Source organism: Desmodus rotundus, chromosome 4 (genome assembly GCF_022682495.2).
Source record: "Desmodus rotundus isolate HL8 chromosome 4, HLdesRot8A.1, whole genome shotgun sequence".
Lineage (NCBI taxonomy): Eukaryota > Metazoa > Chordata > Mammalia > Chiroptera > Phyllostomidae > Desmodus > Desmodus rotundus.
In genome coordinates this window covers 62,138,497-62,159,997 of record NC_071390.1, presented here as the reverse complement: position 1 = coordinate 62,159,997, position 21,501 = coordinate 62,138,497, and the positions used below count along the sequence as shown (strand labels likewise).

At 36.1% G+C, this 21,501-nt stretch overlaps 1 protein-coding gene across 3 annotated transcripts in view; it reads right to left on the bottom strand.

Moving 5' to 3' along the window:
* The window catches only part of CCSER2 (coiled-coil serine rich protein 2), a 194,377-nt gene that overhangs the window by 137,192 nt on the left and 35,684 nt on the right, over positions 1-21,501 (bottom strand). For all 3 annotated transcript variants that reach the window (XM_024561424.3, XM_024561426.4, XM_045195917.3), the window contains exons 2-3: positions 12,098-13,547; positions 8,911-9,107 (exon numbers count right to left, since the gene is read on the bottom strand). In XM_024561424.3, the coding sequence (XP_024417192.2) occupies positions 8,911-9,107; positions 12,098-13,508 (1,608 nt within the window). In that variant the 5' untranslated portion in view covers positions 13,509-13,547. The remainder of the gene's footprint in view (positions 1-8,910; positions 9,108-12,097; positions 13,548-21,501) is intronic.

Here is a 21,501-nt window from a genome sequence, read left to right as displayed (position 1 = left end):
CTGAAAATATTATTACATTTGGTACACATTTAAGTCTCAATAAAGTCAAGCAATATCAGTCACTAAGGCAGAAACTCAAATCCAGCTGGTCATTTCCTTATTAAAACTTAAGTAAGAAATGTGTAATAAAAATGTGTTAGCATCATAAGAAATGAAGGTATAACAAAAGTAAATTCAAGGTGGATAAAAGACTTAAATATAAGTCATGACACCATAAAAGTCCTAGAGGAAAACATTGGCAGGAAAATCTCAGACATCCCATACAGCAGTATCTTCACTTATGTGTCCCCTAAAGCAAGGGACATAAAGGAAAGAATAAACAAATGGGACCTCATCAAATTAAAAAGCTTCTGCATGACTGAAGAAAACAGCAGCAAAATGAAAAGAGAATCAATTATATGGGAAAATATATTTTCCAATGATACCTCGGACCAGAACTTGACCTCCAAAATATATAAAGAACTCACACAACTCCACTCCAGGAAGACAAAAAAAACAATTAAAAAATGGGCAAAAGGCTTGAACAGACACTTCTCTAAGGAGGACTTACAGAGGACCCAGAGACATATGAAAAGATGCTCAGCATCACTAGCCATCAGAGAGATGCAAATTAAAACCACAAAGAGGTACCATCTCACACTGGTCAGAATGGCGATCATAAACAAATCAACAAACAAGTGTTGGAGAGGATGTGGAGAAAAGGGAAGCCTAGTGCACTGTTGGTGGGAATGAAAACTGGTGCAGCCACTGTGGAAAACAGAATGGAATTTCCTCAGAAAACTAAAAATGGAACTGCCCTTTGACCCAGCAATTTATTCCACTGCTGGGATTATACCCTAAGAACCCTGAAACACCAATCCAAAGGAACCTATGCACCCCGATATTCATAGCAGCACAAATTTACAATAGCCAAGCGCTGGAAGCAACCTAAGTGCCCATCAGTAGGAGTGGATCAAAAAAACTATGGCACATTTACACAATGGAATACTATGCAGCAGAGAGAAAGAAGGAGTTCCAACCCTTTGCAACAACATGGATGGAACTGGAGAGCATTATGCTAAGTGAAGTAAGCTAGGCGGTGAGGTACAAATATCATATGATCTCACCTTTAAGTGCAACCTAATCAACAAAAGAAAAAGCAAGCAAAATATAACCAGAGACATTGAAATTAAGAACAATCTGAGAATAACCAGAGGGGAGGTGGGAGGGGATAATGGGGGGAAGGGTTTTCAGGAACGACTATAAAGAACACATGGACAAAACCAAGGTGGGGGAGGGGTGGAAGCAAGGGAGGGAGGTGGGTTTGGCTGGGGTTGGGGGGAGTGGTGGGGGGTAAATGCCGACAACTATAATTGAACAATAAAATAATTTAAAAAAAGATAGTGAAATCTCTAAAAAAAAAAGAAATGAAGGTATACTTACTGGTGTGTCAAAAATAGTCAAGCAAAAGTTTCAATCTAAATTTTAAAGTGAAAAAAATACTATTTAAATGATAAGGAGGTTAAACTTACCTACTATGTGAAGGTAAGTCGAGGCTAATAAAAAAGAAAAAGAAACCTAAACACTTTCAGGGATCATCTAGTTCAACTACCATATTTTTTGGACTATAAGACGCACCTTTCCCCCAAATTTGGGGTGGTGGTGCGTCTTATAGTCCGAATGTTGCTTACCTGGCTGGCTGGGGAGGGGGGCGTGGCAGTGGAACAGAGTCACAAGAGGCAGGAGCAGGGTCGCTGTTGCAGGAAGCTGGCGGTGGCAAGAGGGGGGCGATGCTGCGGGCACTGGGCTGGGAGGAGGGAATGTCCCCACAGTGCAAAGCAAGGGAGGTGGGAGCAGAGTCCCCGCTGCGGCATACTACAGTGCTACGGAGGAGGATACAGGCGGTGCAGGCACCTTAGGAGAAGAAAGCCTGCAGTGCCCTTACATGCCTCCATCACGTGACTGGTGTGTACCCCATTAGCATTAACATAGTCAAATTCCACTGCAGGGTCACCTGTCAATGTGGCCCTGCAGCTGTTGCAAAACTACAACTCCCATCATGCTTGGACTGGTTGGGATGATGGGAGCTGTAATTTGGCAACAGCTGCAGAGCCACACAGGTTGTACAAAACTGCTGTCCCCATACAAGAGTGTTGCACAGCCTGTGGCCCTCCAGCAGCAGATCTCCCCCATAACAGTGTCAGCAATGCCTTAGGCAGCTCTGAAGATGCCATCCTCTATGAACCGAGTGAAAACAGCGATACTAGTGATTCTGAGGAACTGAGCTTCATAAATGTGGACAGTAGTGATGAAGAGTTCTTGGGGTTCACTGATGATTAAAGGAGTTTCTGTACTTAAAGCTTAAAGTTAGTAATAATGGTTGTTAATGCTGCTGTTAAGTTTTGCCACATTTACATTGGTGAAATATTATGTTATTTATGTTATTAAATATTTTACCACATTTTTTGCTTCAAAAAAATTTTTTCCTATGTTCCTCCTCTAAAATCTAGGTGCATCTTATAGTCCGAAAAATATGGTACTTCTTTAGGCTTCCTATAAAAATCCTTCCAAAAATAAAATGACTCCGTGTGATGATTCCTATATATTTTAATGTTAGGAAATCAAAATCATGGTAACATTGTAATAATTCCAAGTCCTCTTCCATGAGAGATCTCCTATTGGTTACAACACTGCAGCAAAAAAGATTCTGAGTATTGCTCACTGAGTTTACAAGAGGAAAAACTTTTTGCCTAAAATTCTGCAAGTATTGTACAATATGATTCTGATAATATCTACCAGAAAAAGTTGCTATATTTCATCTTCCAAAAAGTTAAATATCAAAGATATTAAAAGTTTATTGAGTTTAAAAAATGCTCACTTATCCTGAGTAGATAGATACACGGCTAAAAATCAAGGCTCCCAGACTGAGAATATAATAATCAGTAAAGTTGTTCCCAATCTACCCATATGTATTTACTTTGAAATGCATCTAAATCTGAAACAGGAGTTAGTAGCTGGTCCATAGCTACTTCAAAGTATTATTATAAAAATATTAAAAATGATGAATAAAAAAAGATATTGCCATGCAATGAACAAAGAAAACTTTGAATTAGTACCTGCGTCAGAGTTCTTAAGACCACCCCCAAGTTAGGGGATTCACAAAGAAGAATCACAGAACTCAGCGTAGAGTCATATTCACAGCTAAGTTTAGTTCCAGCAAAAGGACACAAAACAAAACAAGCAAAGAAAAAGATACATGGGGTGAAATTGAAGAAAATCAGGTATAAAGCTTCCAAGAGTCTTCTCCCAGTGGAATAACATAGGTGGTGCTTAAGTCCTCGAACAAGCAGGGACAACACATGAAAAGTGTTGTCTATTACAGATATTCCTAAGAAATTCGGTGATTTTAATTGAGGGCTAGTTACATGAGTACTTCGACTTCGCACATACCAAAACTCCAGCATCTCACAAGGAAAGCATGTGCCCAGCATGAGCCACATTGTTTATTAGACACTTTGGACACAGTGAGCCACTCTGATCACTCAGGTAAAGTTTTATAACACTGTAAAGCAGGGGTGTCAAACTCATTTTCACTGGAGGCCACATCAGACTCATAGTTGCCTTCAAAGGGCCCAATGTAATTTTAGGACTGTATAAATGTAACTACTCCTTAACTAGGGGCAGGGAACTCGGTGCTGCCTCTGGTTACAAACAAGGCACCACACTGGATAAAACAAGGTGGAGGGCCGGGTTCAGCCCATGGGCCTTGTGTTTGCCACCTGTGCTGCAGAGGAACTATTTACCAGAAAGAGCTTGCCTTTCTAAGAACAGGCAATCTCAGGACTGCTAAGTTAATTCTATTCTCCCCAAGTATATTATGGAGGAATATTAATGAGGGTAAATTATTATGTCTCATACCAACTTTAGATGGATTAAAATCTTAAATGTAAAAAAAAGTTAAAACAACTAGAAGATAATAAAATAATAATAAATAGCTAACATTTACTGAGCTTTTGCTATATCCCTGGCATTACGTATTTTATCTTTATGATCTTTAATGTTTATAGCAACCCCATGAGCTATTCAGAAATGATACTCAAAATACTCAAAACCAGTATCACATGGCTGCTACATCATTCAGGCATGTGCTTCCTAATAGCCCTGGAGATAAGTACTATTATTATTATTACCTTTGATATACTATCTCCCATTTTAATTTTTAGAAAAGAAACAAACATACAGAATTCAAGATATACAGCTAGTACATGACAGAGATGGAATTTTTTAACTTAGTTTGTTCCAAAACGCTGACCCTTAATCACTGAGCTATAGTGCCTCTCAATATTTAAAGAAAAAAAAATGCCTGTATGGCCCTAGGATGGAAAGGATGTCTTATACATAAACACACAAAACCCATAAATAAAAACATAATTTAATCACATCAAAATGTAAAACTATGTATGGTAAAAGGCATGATAAACAAAGTTAGAAGACACTGGCTGAGAGATTATTTATGACACTCTTAATAAGTATTAAATGTACACATTAGAAACTTTTCCTTATCAATAAGATAAAGGCAAAAAAACAAAAATTAGCAAAGTAAATAAATAATTCACATCAAAGGAAACCTAACAGCTAGTAAATACATGCAAAATGATAACATTAATAATAATAATAATAATAATAATATACATGTAAACTAAAATGACACTCACAAGACTGGCTACATTTTTTAAAAATCAGATATTAGTAAGTAGGATAAAGATGAGTAGCAACAGAAATCTTCATTCACTGCTGGGAAGTATAAATTGGTAGAATGATTTTAGGGAGATACTTGACTGTATCTAATAAAAGCTAATAAAGCTGAAGATCCATAAATCCTCTGATCCATTAATGGTATTCCTAGGTTTATATCCTAGAGAAACCCTGACATGTACATCAAAGACACATGAGTAAGAGTGTTCACTGCTTCACTGTCTTGATGTTTTTTAATATTACTGAGGAATAACTCAAATGTACATTAGCTGGGGAACAGAGAAAAACTGATATATTTAAATGATATTATATAGCATATTACACATATTATCCAGCAGTAGAAATGAACAAGCTACACCTATAATATATATACACATGTAACACAAACAAAATTGAATTAAAAACATTGCAAAACATTATGCATCATTTAAGTTGTACATACACATACAAAACAGTATTATGTATTGTTCACAGAAAAGTAAATGTATTAAAAGTTAAAAAAACTAAATATGGCCTATATAACATGGCTTAGAATTCACTGTTTTAAAGCCAAACACATTAGAAGAAGCCCACTGTTACCTTTATTACTATAGTGCTATTGAACACACTATTTACTATATAGTAAAGCCTTCTCTTTATGTGACATCAGTGTATATATTTGGGGGGGGAAAGGCTGAAAAAAGTCAATGTTCTAATTTCCATGTCAAAAGTCTGGAAAAGAAAAGGTAAAATCAAACTAAAAGAAAGTAGAAAGAAAATAAAAAGGTATGAGCCAAAATCAGTAAGACAGAAAAATAGTAAACAATAGACAAAAATCAGCAAAGGACAAATTTGGTTATTTGAAACGAAGAAAAAGAAGGGATCACCAATTACCAGTATCTGCAATGAAAAGGTGGACTCACTACTACAAAGATGTTAATAAGATAATTCTGAACAACTTTTAGCAACAACTGACAACTCAGATGAAATGGACAAATTCTCAAAAGCCAACACAAAAAGAAATATATGTATTTTTTTTTAACAGGCCACTATCTATTTTAAAAGTAAAATCTGTTATTAAAAACCTTCTCACGAAGTAAACTCCAGGGTCAAAAGGTTTCATTAGTAAATTCCTTTATACCTTCAAAGAAGTAGTAACATCAAGGGTACATAAACTCTTGCAAAGGGCAAAAAACAGGAAAATACTTCTCAACTCACTTATAAAGTCAGCATAACCCTGATACCAAAATGTGACCAAAAAAAAAAGAGAGAGACAGAGAGAGAGGGAGCACGAGTGTGCAGTGTTGTTCATGAGCATAAATGCAAAAATCCTAAATAAACTAATAGGAAAGCAATTCTAACAACATTTAAAACAATAATATATCACAATCAAGTGAATTCATTCCAGGAATGAAAAGGTGAATTAATATTTGAAAATCAAGAAATGCAATCTACTACACTAACAGCAAATATAGAACAGAATAATAATAATCTGAATAATTTCAATAGTAGAGAAAGCATGTAGTAACAATTAATATCCACTCACAACAAAAATTCAGTAAATGAAATAAAAGGAAACTTCCTTAATCCAATGAAAGATATATATTAACCACCCCCCAACACACATGCACACATACAGAAACTTTAATGGTCAACTATTAAAACTTTCTTTAAATTCTATCATCATTTCAATTCAACATTATGTTAGAGGTCCTAACAAATGTAATAAAGGGGAGAGGAGGATAATAGAGACTTTGCAAGTGATATGATTGTATAGTATATGTAGAATTCACATCCACAGGCAAATTATTAGACTAATAAGTGAATTTACCAAGGGCATTGGAAAAATAGGTCAAAATACAAAAATCAAGTATATTTGCAGATACAATACAAACTTAAAAAATAGAAATTTAAAGTACCATTTATAACAACAAAATCAGATACCTAAAATAGAGCAAATATGTATTAAATTTTACAGACATGTACAAAACATTAGCAAAAAATATTTCTAAAGTCCCAAATAAATAGAACAAATATTGACATACATCATGAATTGGAAGACTTGCTATAGTAAATATGTCAATTTTTCCCAAATTCGTCAAAAAATTCAATGTAATCCCATCCAAAATTCCTGCACGTTTTTTGCAGAAATTGACAGGTTCATTTTAATATTTACATAGATTGAAAAAGGTGAGTTAAGCAACCCTTGGAAAAGAACAAAGATGGAAGACTTACACTACCAGATGTTTATAGTTATTTTAAAGCTACAGTAATTAAAACAGTGTAGCAATGACATAAGGATAATAAGCAGAGAGAGAACAAAGAACCAAAAGAGAGTCAAAAAATATATGACAAAAATAACCTTAGAGAGAAGGAAAGATGAGTTTTCAAAAAACAATTAATCTTGACCTCTACCTCACACCATGCACAGGAATAATTTCCAGATGGCTTTGTAGCTTTAAATGTGAAAGGTTAAAAAATAAATCTTTTAAAAGAAAACGCTATCACAGTATACACTTTTAAACTTGTGCCATCAATTCTCCATTATTTTTCAGATTGCCTCCCTTTTAGATCAAAAGACCTAAGATCTTAAAGACTAATGGTCAATCCAGGCATTGTGAACTCTTAAAAGCTATTTTGTCATTAAGTTACAGGAAGTATGAACTGAATATGGTGAACCTTCTGAGAAATGTGAAGTACGAAGTGGATTATTGTTGCCATCTGCTGGACACAATGTTCATTTCCATTTCAATCACATTTGCTTTAAAAATTCCTAGTAATAAGCACATAAGATGTAATCTTTTCTTAAATGTAATCTTTTCTTAACTTCTTTTATCTAATAGGATAGAGATACTCTGAATTAAATCTGTAATCTCCCTATGTTTGTGCAACTTAATAAACCTTTGGTAAAATGGTTACTTTTTCCAAGTTACAAGTTTGTATGAGTATAAAAAATTACATTGCCTGAAATCCACAGAATTTAATATATCCACAAAGCCTACCAATTTTCCAGACGCCTACTGAAAAATCGTATTTTATATAATGAATAAATACAATGAGTCACTTTAAACACACCAAGTACACTTTAAACATACGGCATATCATACACATTACTTGCAATGTTTCTTAAAATACACATGTATAAATATGCATGGCGGGTGTTCTAGTACTCACCCATATTTGGTTTCCTCGCCTTCCAAGCACATGGGAAAATTGCTTAGTACCTAAGTACATAACCTTAGTTTGGGTCATAAACTGTGCGTGTGAGTTCCATGTGCCATCTGCAGGCCAAAGCTAGTAACTGCATGTTTGAGACCCGCAGGCACTCTTCCTCTACCACAGTGACAACACAGGGCCTCAAAAGATGGTAAAGTCTCAAGGTAAAACAGCTTAGTAAAACAGCTTAGAATACTTAAGAGGCTGCTCTAGAGAGTTGTTCAAACCTACAATAAACTCTGTAAGAGCAAAAAATAATGTTTTACTGTGTTAAGCCTGAGAGTTGGCAAAGTTACCAAGCCTAGCCTAAGCCAGGGTTTCTCAAATGTAGCACTACTGACATCTTGAGCTGGATACTTCTTTGCTATGCTTGCTGTCCTGTGCATTATAGGACATTAAGCAGCATTCCTGGTGTTTACCCTTTATTTACCAATAGCATCCCTCAATGTGACAACCAAAAATATCTCTTAACATTGCCCTTCCCTCCACTTTGAGAACCATTAGCCTAGCTTAACCTGAAGAATGCAAATGTCTCTATGTATATATGTACGTATTACAAATGTGTGTGTAAGAGTATATTTAACCATGCCACGTGACACAAATATATGCTTTATTGTGTATTAAGACAAGATGTTTTGTAGGCCCTTAATGGATGTAAAATTCCATTCTCTAACTAGGAGAGCTAGTTCCCTAACTTAACAATAATCTAATCAGTATCACAAGTCTCTCTAGCAGGAGTGTGCAACCTGCAGCCTTCGGGCTGCATCCTGCTCAGGATGGCTATGAAAGCTGCCTAAGACAAATTTGTAAATTTACTTAAAGCACGGTGAGACTTTTTTGTGATTATGTGTCACAATGTATTTAATGTGTGGCCCAAGAGAACACTTCTTCCAGAGTGGCCCAGAGATGCCAAAAGGTATCACACCCCTGCTACAGTAAGGTAAACAAATCATTCCAAAAGAGATAGAATTCCATACATACTATGCTGTTCATTTCGGAGGACTCATAGCTCCCAACTGGGTGGACATTTCCAATGGGCTCCAAGCCCTCTTCATCCCACATGTATGTTCCATCAGAGCTATCAGATGGAGAGAGTTCAAATGAAGAACCAACTCTGTAGTCTGTATCTGGTGAAATCAAGTTATTCCCAGAATTATGTTTCGTACATTCACTCCTGTCTTCAGTTGTTTTTTTAAAAAGAGAGAGAGAAACAGTTATTAATTCACAAAATAGAATTATTTCTCAGGTTCCAAAAATACAAATATTTTATAAATATTATATAATAATAATTTGATACATTATAGCAAAAAGTTTAGCATAAAGCATTCACACCTGTAGCATTTTCTAACTTCTAAACAATAAATAAATCAAAAGGTGAAATCTTGAAAATAACCTACTGGAATGTTTCTCAATAGATATAAAGAAAATTCACTGGGTCATCTTTCACTTCTGTAACATTTCTAGAAATGTAAGTAAAGCCTAATATTCATTTAATATTTCCTAAGGAACTTACATTTAAGCACTAGCCAGGAAACTCCTTCCTCTGTGTATATTATATCTTTTTACCCTCACAGTTGCCTCCCTATAAGGACAAAAGTTGTTCTGGCAAACTTTCCTAACTAGAACACTCTCACACAGTCAAGGGTTATACACATCTCCAAGAATGGCCCAGTGCCTTGACCAGGCCACATGCCTTTATCCAATCCTTCAGTTTGTTCTTCTTTTAGACTATATGAGCACAAGGATAAATTTTCTCTGGCACTTAGTGCTAAGAAAACCAAGAATAAGAGGAAATGTTTAACATATGCTATCTCACTTTCCTTAATTAAAAAAATAAAGCTCCTCTGAAAGTATTAACTATAAAGATTGCTCTAACAATAAATCTAAGTCTTCTGTTAAAAAATTAAAATTCCTAGGGTACAAAAACTCATTAGAGTAGACATAACTGATCATTTATCCTTTGGTATAGTTTTATTCCTAAAAAATAGCAATGATCTACTACCCTAAGAAAAGAGATGGCTTAAAATGGCATGCCAGACTTCTGGTCAAGATGGAGGCGTAGGTAAACATGCCTTGTCTCCATAAACAACTATAGCAAGAAATATAGCTACACTACAAAACAAATATCACCCAGAATTGTCAGAAAATTGAGCTGTGTGGAAGTCAGACAACTAAGGATTTAAAGAAGCCACATTCATCCAGACAGGTAGGAGAGGCAGAGACACGGAGAGGCACAGAGAGGTGTGGAGATGTGGCGCAGAGACAGGAACAGGCAGTCTCACATCCACATGTGGTGGATTAAAAAATAGGAGGAATACTTTAGGAGCGAGGGATTCCAGCCCCAGAACAGACCACCCAGACCAGAGTCCCAGCACCAGGAAGATAAGTCCCCATAACTTCTCGCTGTAAAAACCAGTGAGGGTTGGTGCAGCAGAAGAAACTGTGTCCTCTTAAAGGGCCCAAAATGGCCCTAGGACTCAGGCAGACCCACCCCGTCTTGGATTCAGCACCAGGGCAACAGCTGAAAGGCCACCAGTGGCATATGGGGAGAAAGCGAAGTGCGAGTGGGGAGACAGCTTCCTTCTGGGCAAAACTCCAGAAGCCAAGCAGCAGCATTGTCCCTTCTGTGAGCCCTCCTCCACACAAAGCAAGAGTGTATACATGGGTTGCCCTGCCCTCGTGATTACCTAAGGCTCCTCCCCATACAACTTAACAGGTGTGCTGAGAAAGGGAATCAAAGCAGCAGCTCTACCTGATAACACAGAAACAAACACGAGGAAGCTGCCAAAATGAGGAGACAAAGAAATATGACCCAAATGAAAGAACAAAACAAAACTCCAGAAAAAGAACTAAATGAAATGGAGATAAGCAACCTATCAGATGCACAATTCAAAACACTTGGTTATCAGGATGCTCCAGGAACTCACTGGGTACATCAATGCCATAAAAAATACCCAGGCAAAAATGAAGGCTCCATTTAGTGAAATAAAGCAAAATCTACAGGGAACCAACAGTGAAAGGGATGAACCTGAGAACCAAATCAATGATTTGGAACATAAGGAAGAATAAAGCATTCAATCAGAAGAGAAGGAAGGAAAAATAATTTTTAAAAAAAATGAGAATAGCCTTAGGAACCTCTGGGACATCTTTAAACACACCAACATCCAAATCATAGGGGGGCCTGAAGGAGAAGAGGAAGAGCAAGAAATTGAAAACTTATTTAAAAAAATAATGAAAGAAAACTTGCCTAATTTGGTGAAGGAAACAGACATACAAGTCCAGGGAGCACAGAGAGTCCCAAAGAAGATGGACCCAAAGAGGGCCACACCAAGACACATCATAATTAAAATGCCAAAGGTTAAAGGTAAAGAGATAATCTTAAAAGCAGCAAGAAAGAAGCAGAGAGTTACCTACCAGGGAGTTCCCATAAGACTGTGAGCTGATTTCTCAAAAGAAAACTTTGCAGGCTAGAAAAGACTGGCAAGAAGTATTCAAAGTGATGAAAAGCAAGGAGCTACAACGTAGAGTACTCTATCCAGCAAAGCTATCATTTAGAATTGAAGGGCAGATAAAGTGCTTCCCATACGAGGTAAAACTAAAGGAGTTCATCTTCACCAAGCCATTATTATATGAAATGCTAAAGGGAATTATATAAGAAAAAGAAGATAGTCAAAACAATGAACATTAAAATGGCATTAAATTCAATGCTATCAATAACTGAATCCAAGTAACAAAGTAAGCAAACAAGCAGAACAGGAACAGAATCATAGATATGGAGATCACATGGAAGGTTATCAGCTGGGAGGGGGAAGGGACAAAAGAGGGAAAAGGTGCAGGGATTAAGAAGCACAAATTGGAGGTACAAAATAGACAGGGGGACATTAAAAACAGTATAAAAAACGGAGTAGCCAAAGAATTTTGACAGTCAAAAAAGAACAAAGGTAAGATACTTTAGGAGAAGAATGTTTTTATTGATATTCTAAAGTGAAAATAGGACAGGAAGCAAAAGCCACAAAAAAGAAAATTGTTGCCCCACTACTATTTTATTTAGGTTCACCCCTCCATGAAATTGATAATATCATGGAATTAATCAGAAGGTAACCCTAAATGTAAATTCAGTTATATTATCTAGGAGAAATCATATAAACTTAAGGATATTAATATTTACCAGAGACACTTATATCTATCCATTCATCAGTTTTACTGAAGGATTTTTCATTTTCCTTGGGGGAATCAAATATATCCTTTGATGGTATATTTTCATGCTTTTCTTCTTTGAGAGAAATTTCCTCTGGAGTTATTCGAGTTCTGTTGGAATCTTCTATATCTATAAAATCATCACTGAAGTCTTCACTTAAATCATTCTTATCAGAAGATGACAAAGAAGACAAGGAAATGTCATCCACATCATCACTCAAGTATCTAATTTTAGCATCATGCTTCATGTCCTGGCCATTTTCTGTTCTATAATTATCATTTTCAATTAGTTCTTGGTCCTTGTCGGTAGCTCTGTCCTTAGCCAAAAGTGCAGTATCTTCCTCTACATATGTGCCAGCAGGTGAATTTTTATTACCATCAACTGTGATAGAAAATGGAGATCGACTAGATTTCAGTAGAGGGGGATGAGCCATCCTATAACCCAAAGTGGAAGTTATACCTGGGCCATTTGGTATAGCCAACTTCTTTCCACTAGCAGCATAAGGCCTATTAAATCCGTACCCTAAATGTTCATTCCCACTGAGTACTTCTGACTGCTGGGAATTTCTTGTTAGCATAGTGGACCGAAGAGGCACTCTAATGGGCAGCTGTTGGTTCTGATAAGGCTTAATAAGATCTGCAGCTCTATTGAAGGAATGTGATCTGGTTATAGATGAAGGTGGAAGGAATGAATTCTGAATGGAATGTGAAAAACTCTGTGACCTTACCATTTTTTCACAAGTAAGAGATTTAATATTGTCTAGGGATTGTGCTAAGCTTTCTCCAGAACTGCTTCTGGTAGCACAGGAGTTTGCTCTAGGCCTTTGTGTGCTACCAGCCAACCGACTTCCATAAAATCCATTCAACTGTGATTTTGGAGCACTGATTGAAGAATATGAAGTCCTTCCTAGAAATGTGCCTTTGGTGAATTTACCCAAATTAGATGGTCCAGACAAAGACTTTTGTTTTAACTCTTCTGTAGATGATACAAACATAGCGGCTGGCTTTGCTAACTTTGACGTGAATAAAGAAACACTTTTCAAACCTCCCTTTATCCCATTTTTAGCAAACATTCCTTGAGCAGGTGTATGTTTTTCAGGATTAATTACTTTATCATGTGAACTTTGGGTATCCTTAGACTCTTCAGTACTTTGTGCACTAAGTTGGTATTTAGTTGCCGGTCTCCAATTCAAAGGATGAGATGATGGACAATCAGAGCCATTATTTTTTATGTAACTTTTCACATTGCTACTCTTGGAAGTTCCTAATAAATTAACAGGTGTACCACTTGACATTGGCTGCAGTGTACTTCTTACAGATTTTGTTCCATACTTTGGCAACTTGGAACCCAAAAAAGTCTTGATTTGTGTTTTTTCTTCCATGAGCTATAATGTACATTTGTTCTTAAAATTCGACAGAATCTGAGGAGGAAAAAAAAACAGATTACACATCCCTAAGTAAGGACAATTACATAGATTATTACATAACGTGAATGCATATTTTTATATAATTAAATGCAACAAAGCCCACAAAACTACTCATGATTTTTACAGAACTCATAAATATTGAATGCAATGATTAAATTAATAATTTTATGGTAGAACAAAGAATATTTTTATAAACACTTTTATATACCTGATCTATGAATGATGATAGCAAAGTCCACAAATAATAAAATTTGACTACTAAAGAATGTATTTAAAAAAAAAAAACATTTCTGTAGCATATATTTTAATTTTAATCCAAACTATTTTTTCACTTTAGATACTATTATATCTTTTAACAATATGAACATGTGATTTTTGGTTTATTTGTAAGCATACCTGACCTTATAAAAACTAGACTACATGTTTAAACTCTCATAATTTAAGCCATGGGAAGGATATAGGCAAAGAATACAATAGCACCAAAAAGTCGAATGGCATTAAGGGTGAAGATATCAGCTGTAATTTTAAGCAACATCTTAAAAGAATTTTTACCCAGTAATATAAAGACACTGCAGTTAGTGTCAGAATAAAAAGTATAATGATTTGATAAAGTTGATTAGTACATTAGTCTCAACCTCTCCAATTTATTTTAAAGGTAATACAACAAATAGAAAAAGATTCAATGCACAGATAAGAACATAAAACTAGAAACAATTAGTGTCCTTTATTTAACTTTAATAAATTATGATATGTCATATGATGATATTAAAAAGATGAGATAGAAATACTGAAATGTTTACCCTAACATTAACAGAAATATGATATGGTCATAAACTATATGTTCACTGAGATTATATTAAATTTTACTAAAGCACTCACAAGAGCAAAATGCAAATAAAAGAAAAATATATGCTTGAAGATCACTGATGTTTTTAAACTTATGTATCTTATGATACTGTCTTTAATTTGTTAGTTTTATTTTTTTAATTTAAAAATTGGCTCCAAGTCATCCCTGACCTTAAGAATTTAGAGAATTTCCAAAGTATATATTTGTTATTAATTATGTCAAAAGTAATATACTTAGGAAATCATATAGACTTTCAAGTAAAGATGGCGGAGTGAAGCAGAATTACCAAACTTCTTGTCCCCAATAATTTTTTTAAAAAAGGAAAAATATATATGCATATGTGTGTATGTGTGTGCGTGTGTATAATTTTCTTTTAGCAAAAAACCCACCAGCTGCTGTCAAACAAGAAACTGTTTAAACTAAGTACCTCTAAACTTTAAAAAGTGGTCAGTGAGATTCTGTGCAGTATGATCTGGCTCCTAGCCTGATTACACTGCCTGGCAGTAGTAGTGCAAAAAATAGGTGAGTTAATAAAACTGGAAAGTTTTAATGAATATCCTCCAGTTTGGAAGGAAAGATCCAACTTGGCATGCCCTAGAAAAGTCTAGGAAACATCTTCCGCACAGAAGCTTTGAAACCTCAGCTGAGGCAGAGTGGCCATCAGAACCTGTTGATTTCCAAGGCACTATTCTGAACTACAGGAAGAATCTGCTACTAGAAATATATTACACCCTCAACATGATGGAGTGAGGACACTTAACAAAATCTAAAGAGACAGGAAAGACAGAGAGCCTGAAGTGTCGGAAAAGCTCTTCCCCCAACACTACCTTATACCCTTCTACTAAAGAGAAAACAGAGAACCCCACAAGGTACATTCAGGGGGTGCAGTAAAAGAAGGAAACAGTCAGAGCTAAAGTGAAAAAGGCTTGGGGAAATAACTCATGTTACATCAGGGAAAATAAAATGTCTGATCTAGCTATCTAAGCTTGTACCTAGCAAGATAAAAAGTAATCGCCACTCAACTGTGTATGCAACAGTGGATTCTTTTGACATTGTTTCTGTCAGTACTGACTCTGTATAAAGAGCATGTTTGTATAAGAGTCCTAGGAACTAAATTCAAAAGATACAGACTCCAACCTTCAGGCATCCTAGCTCTGGGAGATTTGCTGACCTTCGAAATGAAGCCAGGATGACATAAAATCAGGATGATGTAAGCCCAGGATGACTAACCCAGGATGATGCACACTGGACCAATATTTGCTTTATTAGAATGGACTGTGCTAGTCTTCACATAGAAAACTTTTCAACCTCCTTCCTTGATCTCTTTGCTCATTCCCCTCTCCCTCCTCGTAAAAACCTCTCCCTCCACTGAGATGTTGGAGATGGGCTTTGAGACATGAGTCTTGCATCTTCCAGGTGGCCAGCACCTAAAAATAAACCACTTTACATCAGCACCTGCTTCTGGCGTATTGGCTTTCATAGTAGCAGGCAGCCAGACCTGCAGTTTGGTTACATATAAACAAAGGGGTGGAAGGAAGGAGAGATACAAATAATGACTACAGCATGAAAAACAAAGGGAGACCCCAGTCTGAAAAGAAAAAAAACATAAAAAAATAAGGAAATCTCCAGTGAGTTCTTTGTAACAGAGAACAACCTACAAAGAACATATATTTTAAAAAACAAAAGCTCACAGATGAGAAGACAAACCAGGTAAACTGAGAAGTTACAGAGCTAAAGAAATCAATTAACAAGAACAACGGATTTGGGGGGGGAAGCAAAAAAAGAAAAGAACCAAAGACAAAAAAAAATGAAACTGATGGCAACAATAAAAATCTTAAAATAACCTGAGTATTGAGGGGGAAAAGGTAAATATATCAAAGCAATTAGACAGAAGATGTAGGACACACACTGAAGAGAAACATAATTAGTACACCTGAAAAGTAGGATACCTGAATAAATAGAAGAGAAAAAGCACACAGACATAATAGGAAATATCCCTAAAATAAAGGAGAAAAAAAATCTACAGAAGAGAAGGAAATGTAAACTAAACCATAGATTCAAATACATATTGAGGCTAAGTTAATAAAATACCAAAACCAAAGACAATTCTCCAAGAATAAAGGCAGAAAAAATCATTTTGTAAAGAAAATTTTAAGACTTCAGAATAAGCAAGAGAGTACTGGATAGCCTTCCAATGAAATAAATGGCTGGAGCCTCCATGGTAATTTAATCCTACAGGAATTATCATTGGGCTATTTTACAACTCTGTGAAAACAGAGGTTAACATATAGAAAACTAACAGTAATGCAAGTAATTATTGTCTACAGATATGCAAGTAAATTGTCCTAAACAGCTGACTTCCTTCCACTGCTGTGGAAGAAGCCAGCCTTGTATCCATTTGCAAATTCACTTTAATATTCCTGATCTATAACTGTACCTGTTCTTTGCATTCTCCTTTGAACCAGCTATAACATCTCTCTGACTACCTTGTTAATAATAAGATAAATAAAATCTTAAACATGTGTTCATTTGATATCTAAATGGAAGTCATGATTTTGTCTCTTCTAAAATATATCCTTTAACAGTTTGGAAATTCCACCAAGATACCCAGTAGATTAACCCAACAGAGCTGGGTCATTTCTTTGCCAGAATGGTAGACATCACAGCTTAGGCCCAGATATGTCTTTGTCTTCCAGAAGTGAATCAAGAACAGCAACAGAACTTTGCTAACTCTGTCTTTCTAGTTTTAATTTGCTTCTCTTCTAATTTTGTTTTGTTTTTGCTTTTAGTTTTTTTTTTTTTTTTTTTTATGGTCAGTAAGTTATTCCCCTTGGTGATAACAATGATTGTGAATTTGATTTTATGGATTGCCATTTAAGGAATCTTTATGAACAAATTAATAGTTCCATGGGTGTCCAACCCATGGCCCGTGGGCTGCATGCGGCCCAGGATGGCTATGAATGCAAGCCCAACACAAAATTATAAATTTACTTAGAATCTTTTATTTTTGTGCTCATCTGTTTTCGTCAGTGTTTATGTATTTAATGTGAGGCCCAATACAACTCTTCTTCTTCCAGTGTGGCCCAGAGATGCAGAACAGTTGCACACCCCTGGCACAGATCTGTTGTGTTGGGTGAGAGGAAAAGGAAAATCTGATTCATTAGTTACTTGTTCATTTATCTCTTTTGTGTACCTCTTTTGAGCTCAAATCAATTTACAATGTCATGCTGACAGAAAGGAGAACAGCTTTTTGGTATCTGGACAGATCCAGTTTTATATTTCTGTGTTAACTCTACAGCCATGGCTAAAATTGTAAAACTGGAAATGATAAGGTCTCTCGGTGTTTGTATGGTTATATGTCTATAATTCATAAAGGTTCTACCTTTCTTTGTGAGTATATAAGGCTTTCCTAACTACAGAGAGTACTAATAAATTATATTATAAAAACTTATAAAGCAACTCTGTTCTGATTGGCTAACAGGTAAATATGCAGAATATTACCAAAAATTAGACCAGAAAATAAGCTTGTCTAGTATTTTGATTGTTATACTTTTTTTATTACTCTTAAAGAAACTGACTCAGAAAGGTTTTAAGAACCAAGTTCATATAATTAGATCATTTCAAAGTAAGAATGCTAAAACACTGATAAGCATAATTTCAAGTTCATATGCTTTTGCTTCTTGTTATATGCTACACACAGAATGTATCTTTGGAAGACATAAATGAATTTTTGCTACTTTGAGAAATTGTACACTGGATCCCATTTTTATGAAAGTAACTGAAGGTCGATAGAAATAGATACCACATAAAGATATGTGTGTACATATATTTAAACACAATAACCTGTTAATAGTGGTTACCATTAGAGAAGTGAGACTTAGGTGAAAGGCTTCTTTTTACCTTTAAATCATTATTATTTAAATATTTGCATTTGTTCACATTCTTTCCATTTTAAAAACTTAACTAAAAGTTACATTTTAAAAATAAAACCCATCTATTCAATACCAAAACAAGACTTAACAGTTCAATCTAACCAAAAAAATTATTTAAAATTAAGTTTAATATTATATAAAATATATTTAAAAGACAGAATAATATTGGGTAAAAAAATATTTTTTTATTCAACAGATATTACTTCATAAATTCCATTTCAGTTTTTCCAGACTTCAACCTAAGTTTAGTATGTTTTACTTACCAATTTTATCTTTAAAACTGATTCTAAATTCACTATTTCCATTCCACAATTCTCGTGCTTACCCTCATCATCTCTTTCTGCAATTACTACAAAGGCTTCCTACATTATCAAGACTCAATCTTTTCCAGCCAAGATGGAGGCATAGGTAGACATACTGTGCCTCCTCGCACAACCAAAAGAAGGGCAACAACAAATTTAAAAACAAAACAGAACCAGAACTGACAGAAAATGGAACTGTATGGAAGTCCGACAACCAAGGACTTAAAAAAGAAACATTCATCCAGACTGGTAGGAGGGGCAGAGATGGGCAGTAGGGTGGAGAGAACTCAAGGAAAGGCAGCAGCTGGGGGACCAGGCAAGGCGGTGGCTTGCAGACTGGGCAGTCCCACATTCATGTGCAGATAAACCAGGAGGAACAACAAGGGAGCAAGACAGACCGCTCAACCCAGGGTTCCAACATATGGAAATAAAGCCTCAAAATCTCTGACTGAAACACCTATGAGGGTTGAGGCAGCATTGGGAGAAACTCCCAGCCTCACAGGAGAGTTCGTTGGACACCCACAGGGTCCTAGAATGTACACAAACCCACCCACCTGGGAATCAGCACCAGAAGCATCCAACTTGATTGTGGGTTGCAGGGAAGTGACTGGACACTGGCAGAGAGAGGAGCAGGCGGCACTGTTCCCTCCCAGGCCACTCTCCCACATACAGCGTGACAACCAGCAACTTCCCCAGCCCTGGTGAACACCTAAGGCTCTACCCCTCACTATGTAACAGGCGTGCCCAGACCAAAAAAAAAAAAAATGACCCAAATGAAAGAACAGTTCAACGCTCCAGAAAAAATACAACCAAGCGACAAAGAGATAGCCAACCAATCAGATGCACAGTTCAAAACACTGGTAATCAGGATGCTTTAGTACTTACTGGGTACTTCAACAGCATAAAAAAGATCCAGGCAGCAATGAAGGTTGCATTACGTGAAAGAAAAATCTATAGGGAACCAACAGTGACAGGAAGGAAACCAGGACTCGTATCAACGATTTGGAGCAGAAGGAATAAAGAAACATTCAACCAAAACAGAATGAAGAAACAAGAATTCAAAAAAATGAGGAGACGTTTAGGAACCTCCAGGACATCTTTAAATATTCCAACAACCAAATCATAGGGTTGCCAGAAGGAGAAGAAGAAGAGCCAGAAATTGAAAAGTTATTTTAAAAAATAATGGAGCAGAACTTCCCCAATCTGTCAAAGGAAACAGACTTTCAGGAAGTCCAGGAAGCTCAGAGAGTCCCAAAGAAGTTGGACCCAAGGAGGAATACACCAAGGCACATCATAATTACATTACCCAAGATTAAAGATAAGGAGAGAATCTTAAAAGCAGCAAGAGAAAAGGAGGCAGCTACCAACAAAGGAGTTCCCATAAGACTGTCAACTCATTTCTCAAAAGAGACCTTGCAGGCAAGAAGAGGCTGGCAAGAAGTATATGAAGTCATGAAAAGCAAGGACCTACACCAAAAATTACTCTATCCAGCAAAACCATCATTTAGAATGGAAGGGCAGATAAAGTGTTTCCCAGATAAGGTCAAGTTGAAGGAGTTCATCATCACCAAGCCCTTATTATATGAAATGTTAAAGGGATTTATCTAAAAAAAAAGAAGATCAAAAACATGAACAGTAAAATGACAACAAACTCACAGCTATTAACAACCGAACCTAAAAAAACAAACGAACAACAACGAACTAAGCCAACAACTATAACAGGAACAGAATCACAGAAATGGAGATCACATGGAGGGTTATCAGTGGGAGAATGGGAGGGGGAAAGAAAGGGGAAAGGTACAGAGAATAAGTAGCATAAATGGTAGGTAGAAAATAGACAGAGGGAAGTTAGGAATAGTATAGGAAATGTGGAAGCCAAAGAACTTGTATGTATGACCCATGGACATGAACTAAAGGGGAGGAATGTGGGTGGGAGGGGGTGTGCAGGGTGGAGGGGAATAAAGGGGGGAAATGGGACTATAATAGCATAATCAATAAAATATGTATTTTTTAAAAAGACAATTCACTTCTACTCAAACTGTCAATAATTATTCTCTTAAGGCACAGATCTGATCATATCATTCTAATGATTAAAAACTATATGTGACCGAGGAACAACAAAATATTAAATAAAACTCAAACTCTGTTTTACTGAGATCAAGCTTCTCTCTTTGGTTCTAAACTCTACCTTTGCAGTATTATACATTCAAGCCAAGATGCATTGCTTGTCATTCCCCAAAATCCATCCCATATTTTCTTCCTTTTATGCTTTTGCTAAAGTTGTAAAGACCACCTGAAGGTCCTACCCTCAAGGTCCAAAATCCCTACACCCACGAACCTTTCCAGTTAGAATTAATCTTGCTTCCTTCTCTATTTCCTTTATACCAACAATATAGCTAAGTCTGTATTATAATTGTATGCATGCCTACTTAACCCATAAGAAAGTAAATCTGCTGAGAACATAAACTGAACCCCATATAATTGGGGTCTGCTATAGGACCACAAATTTGACAGATCCTCAATTTTTAAGTAAATTCACAATCTCTTAGTACAAATGAATTTAATAAATAGTGAATCAAAACTGAAGAATAACTTTGCTTTGAATGCCTGTGATTAACTGGCAGTAGCTTCCTTGAGCATTATGTAGAAAAAGATTCTGAAGTCAAATGCAGACTATTATAAAGCACCACAACCAAACAGCAATATCTGCCATGAGCAGAAAAGAGAACAGTGGCAATATCCATGCCAGATGATTGCCACCTCCATTTTTGATAACGGTCTTCACCACAAAACACACTCCCACAAGAACAAAACACTTCCAGGATAATCATAAGGAAACTGGAAATATTAGACATAAGGGTCATTTT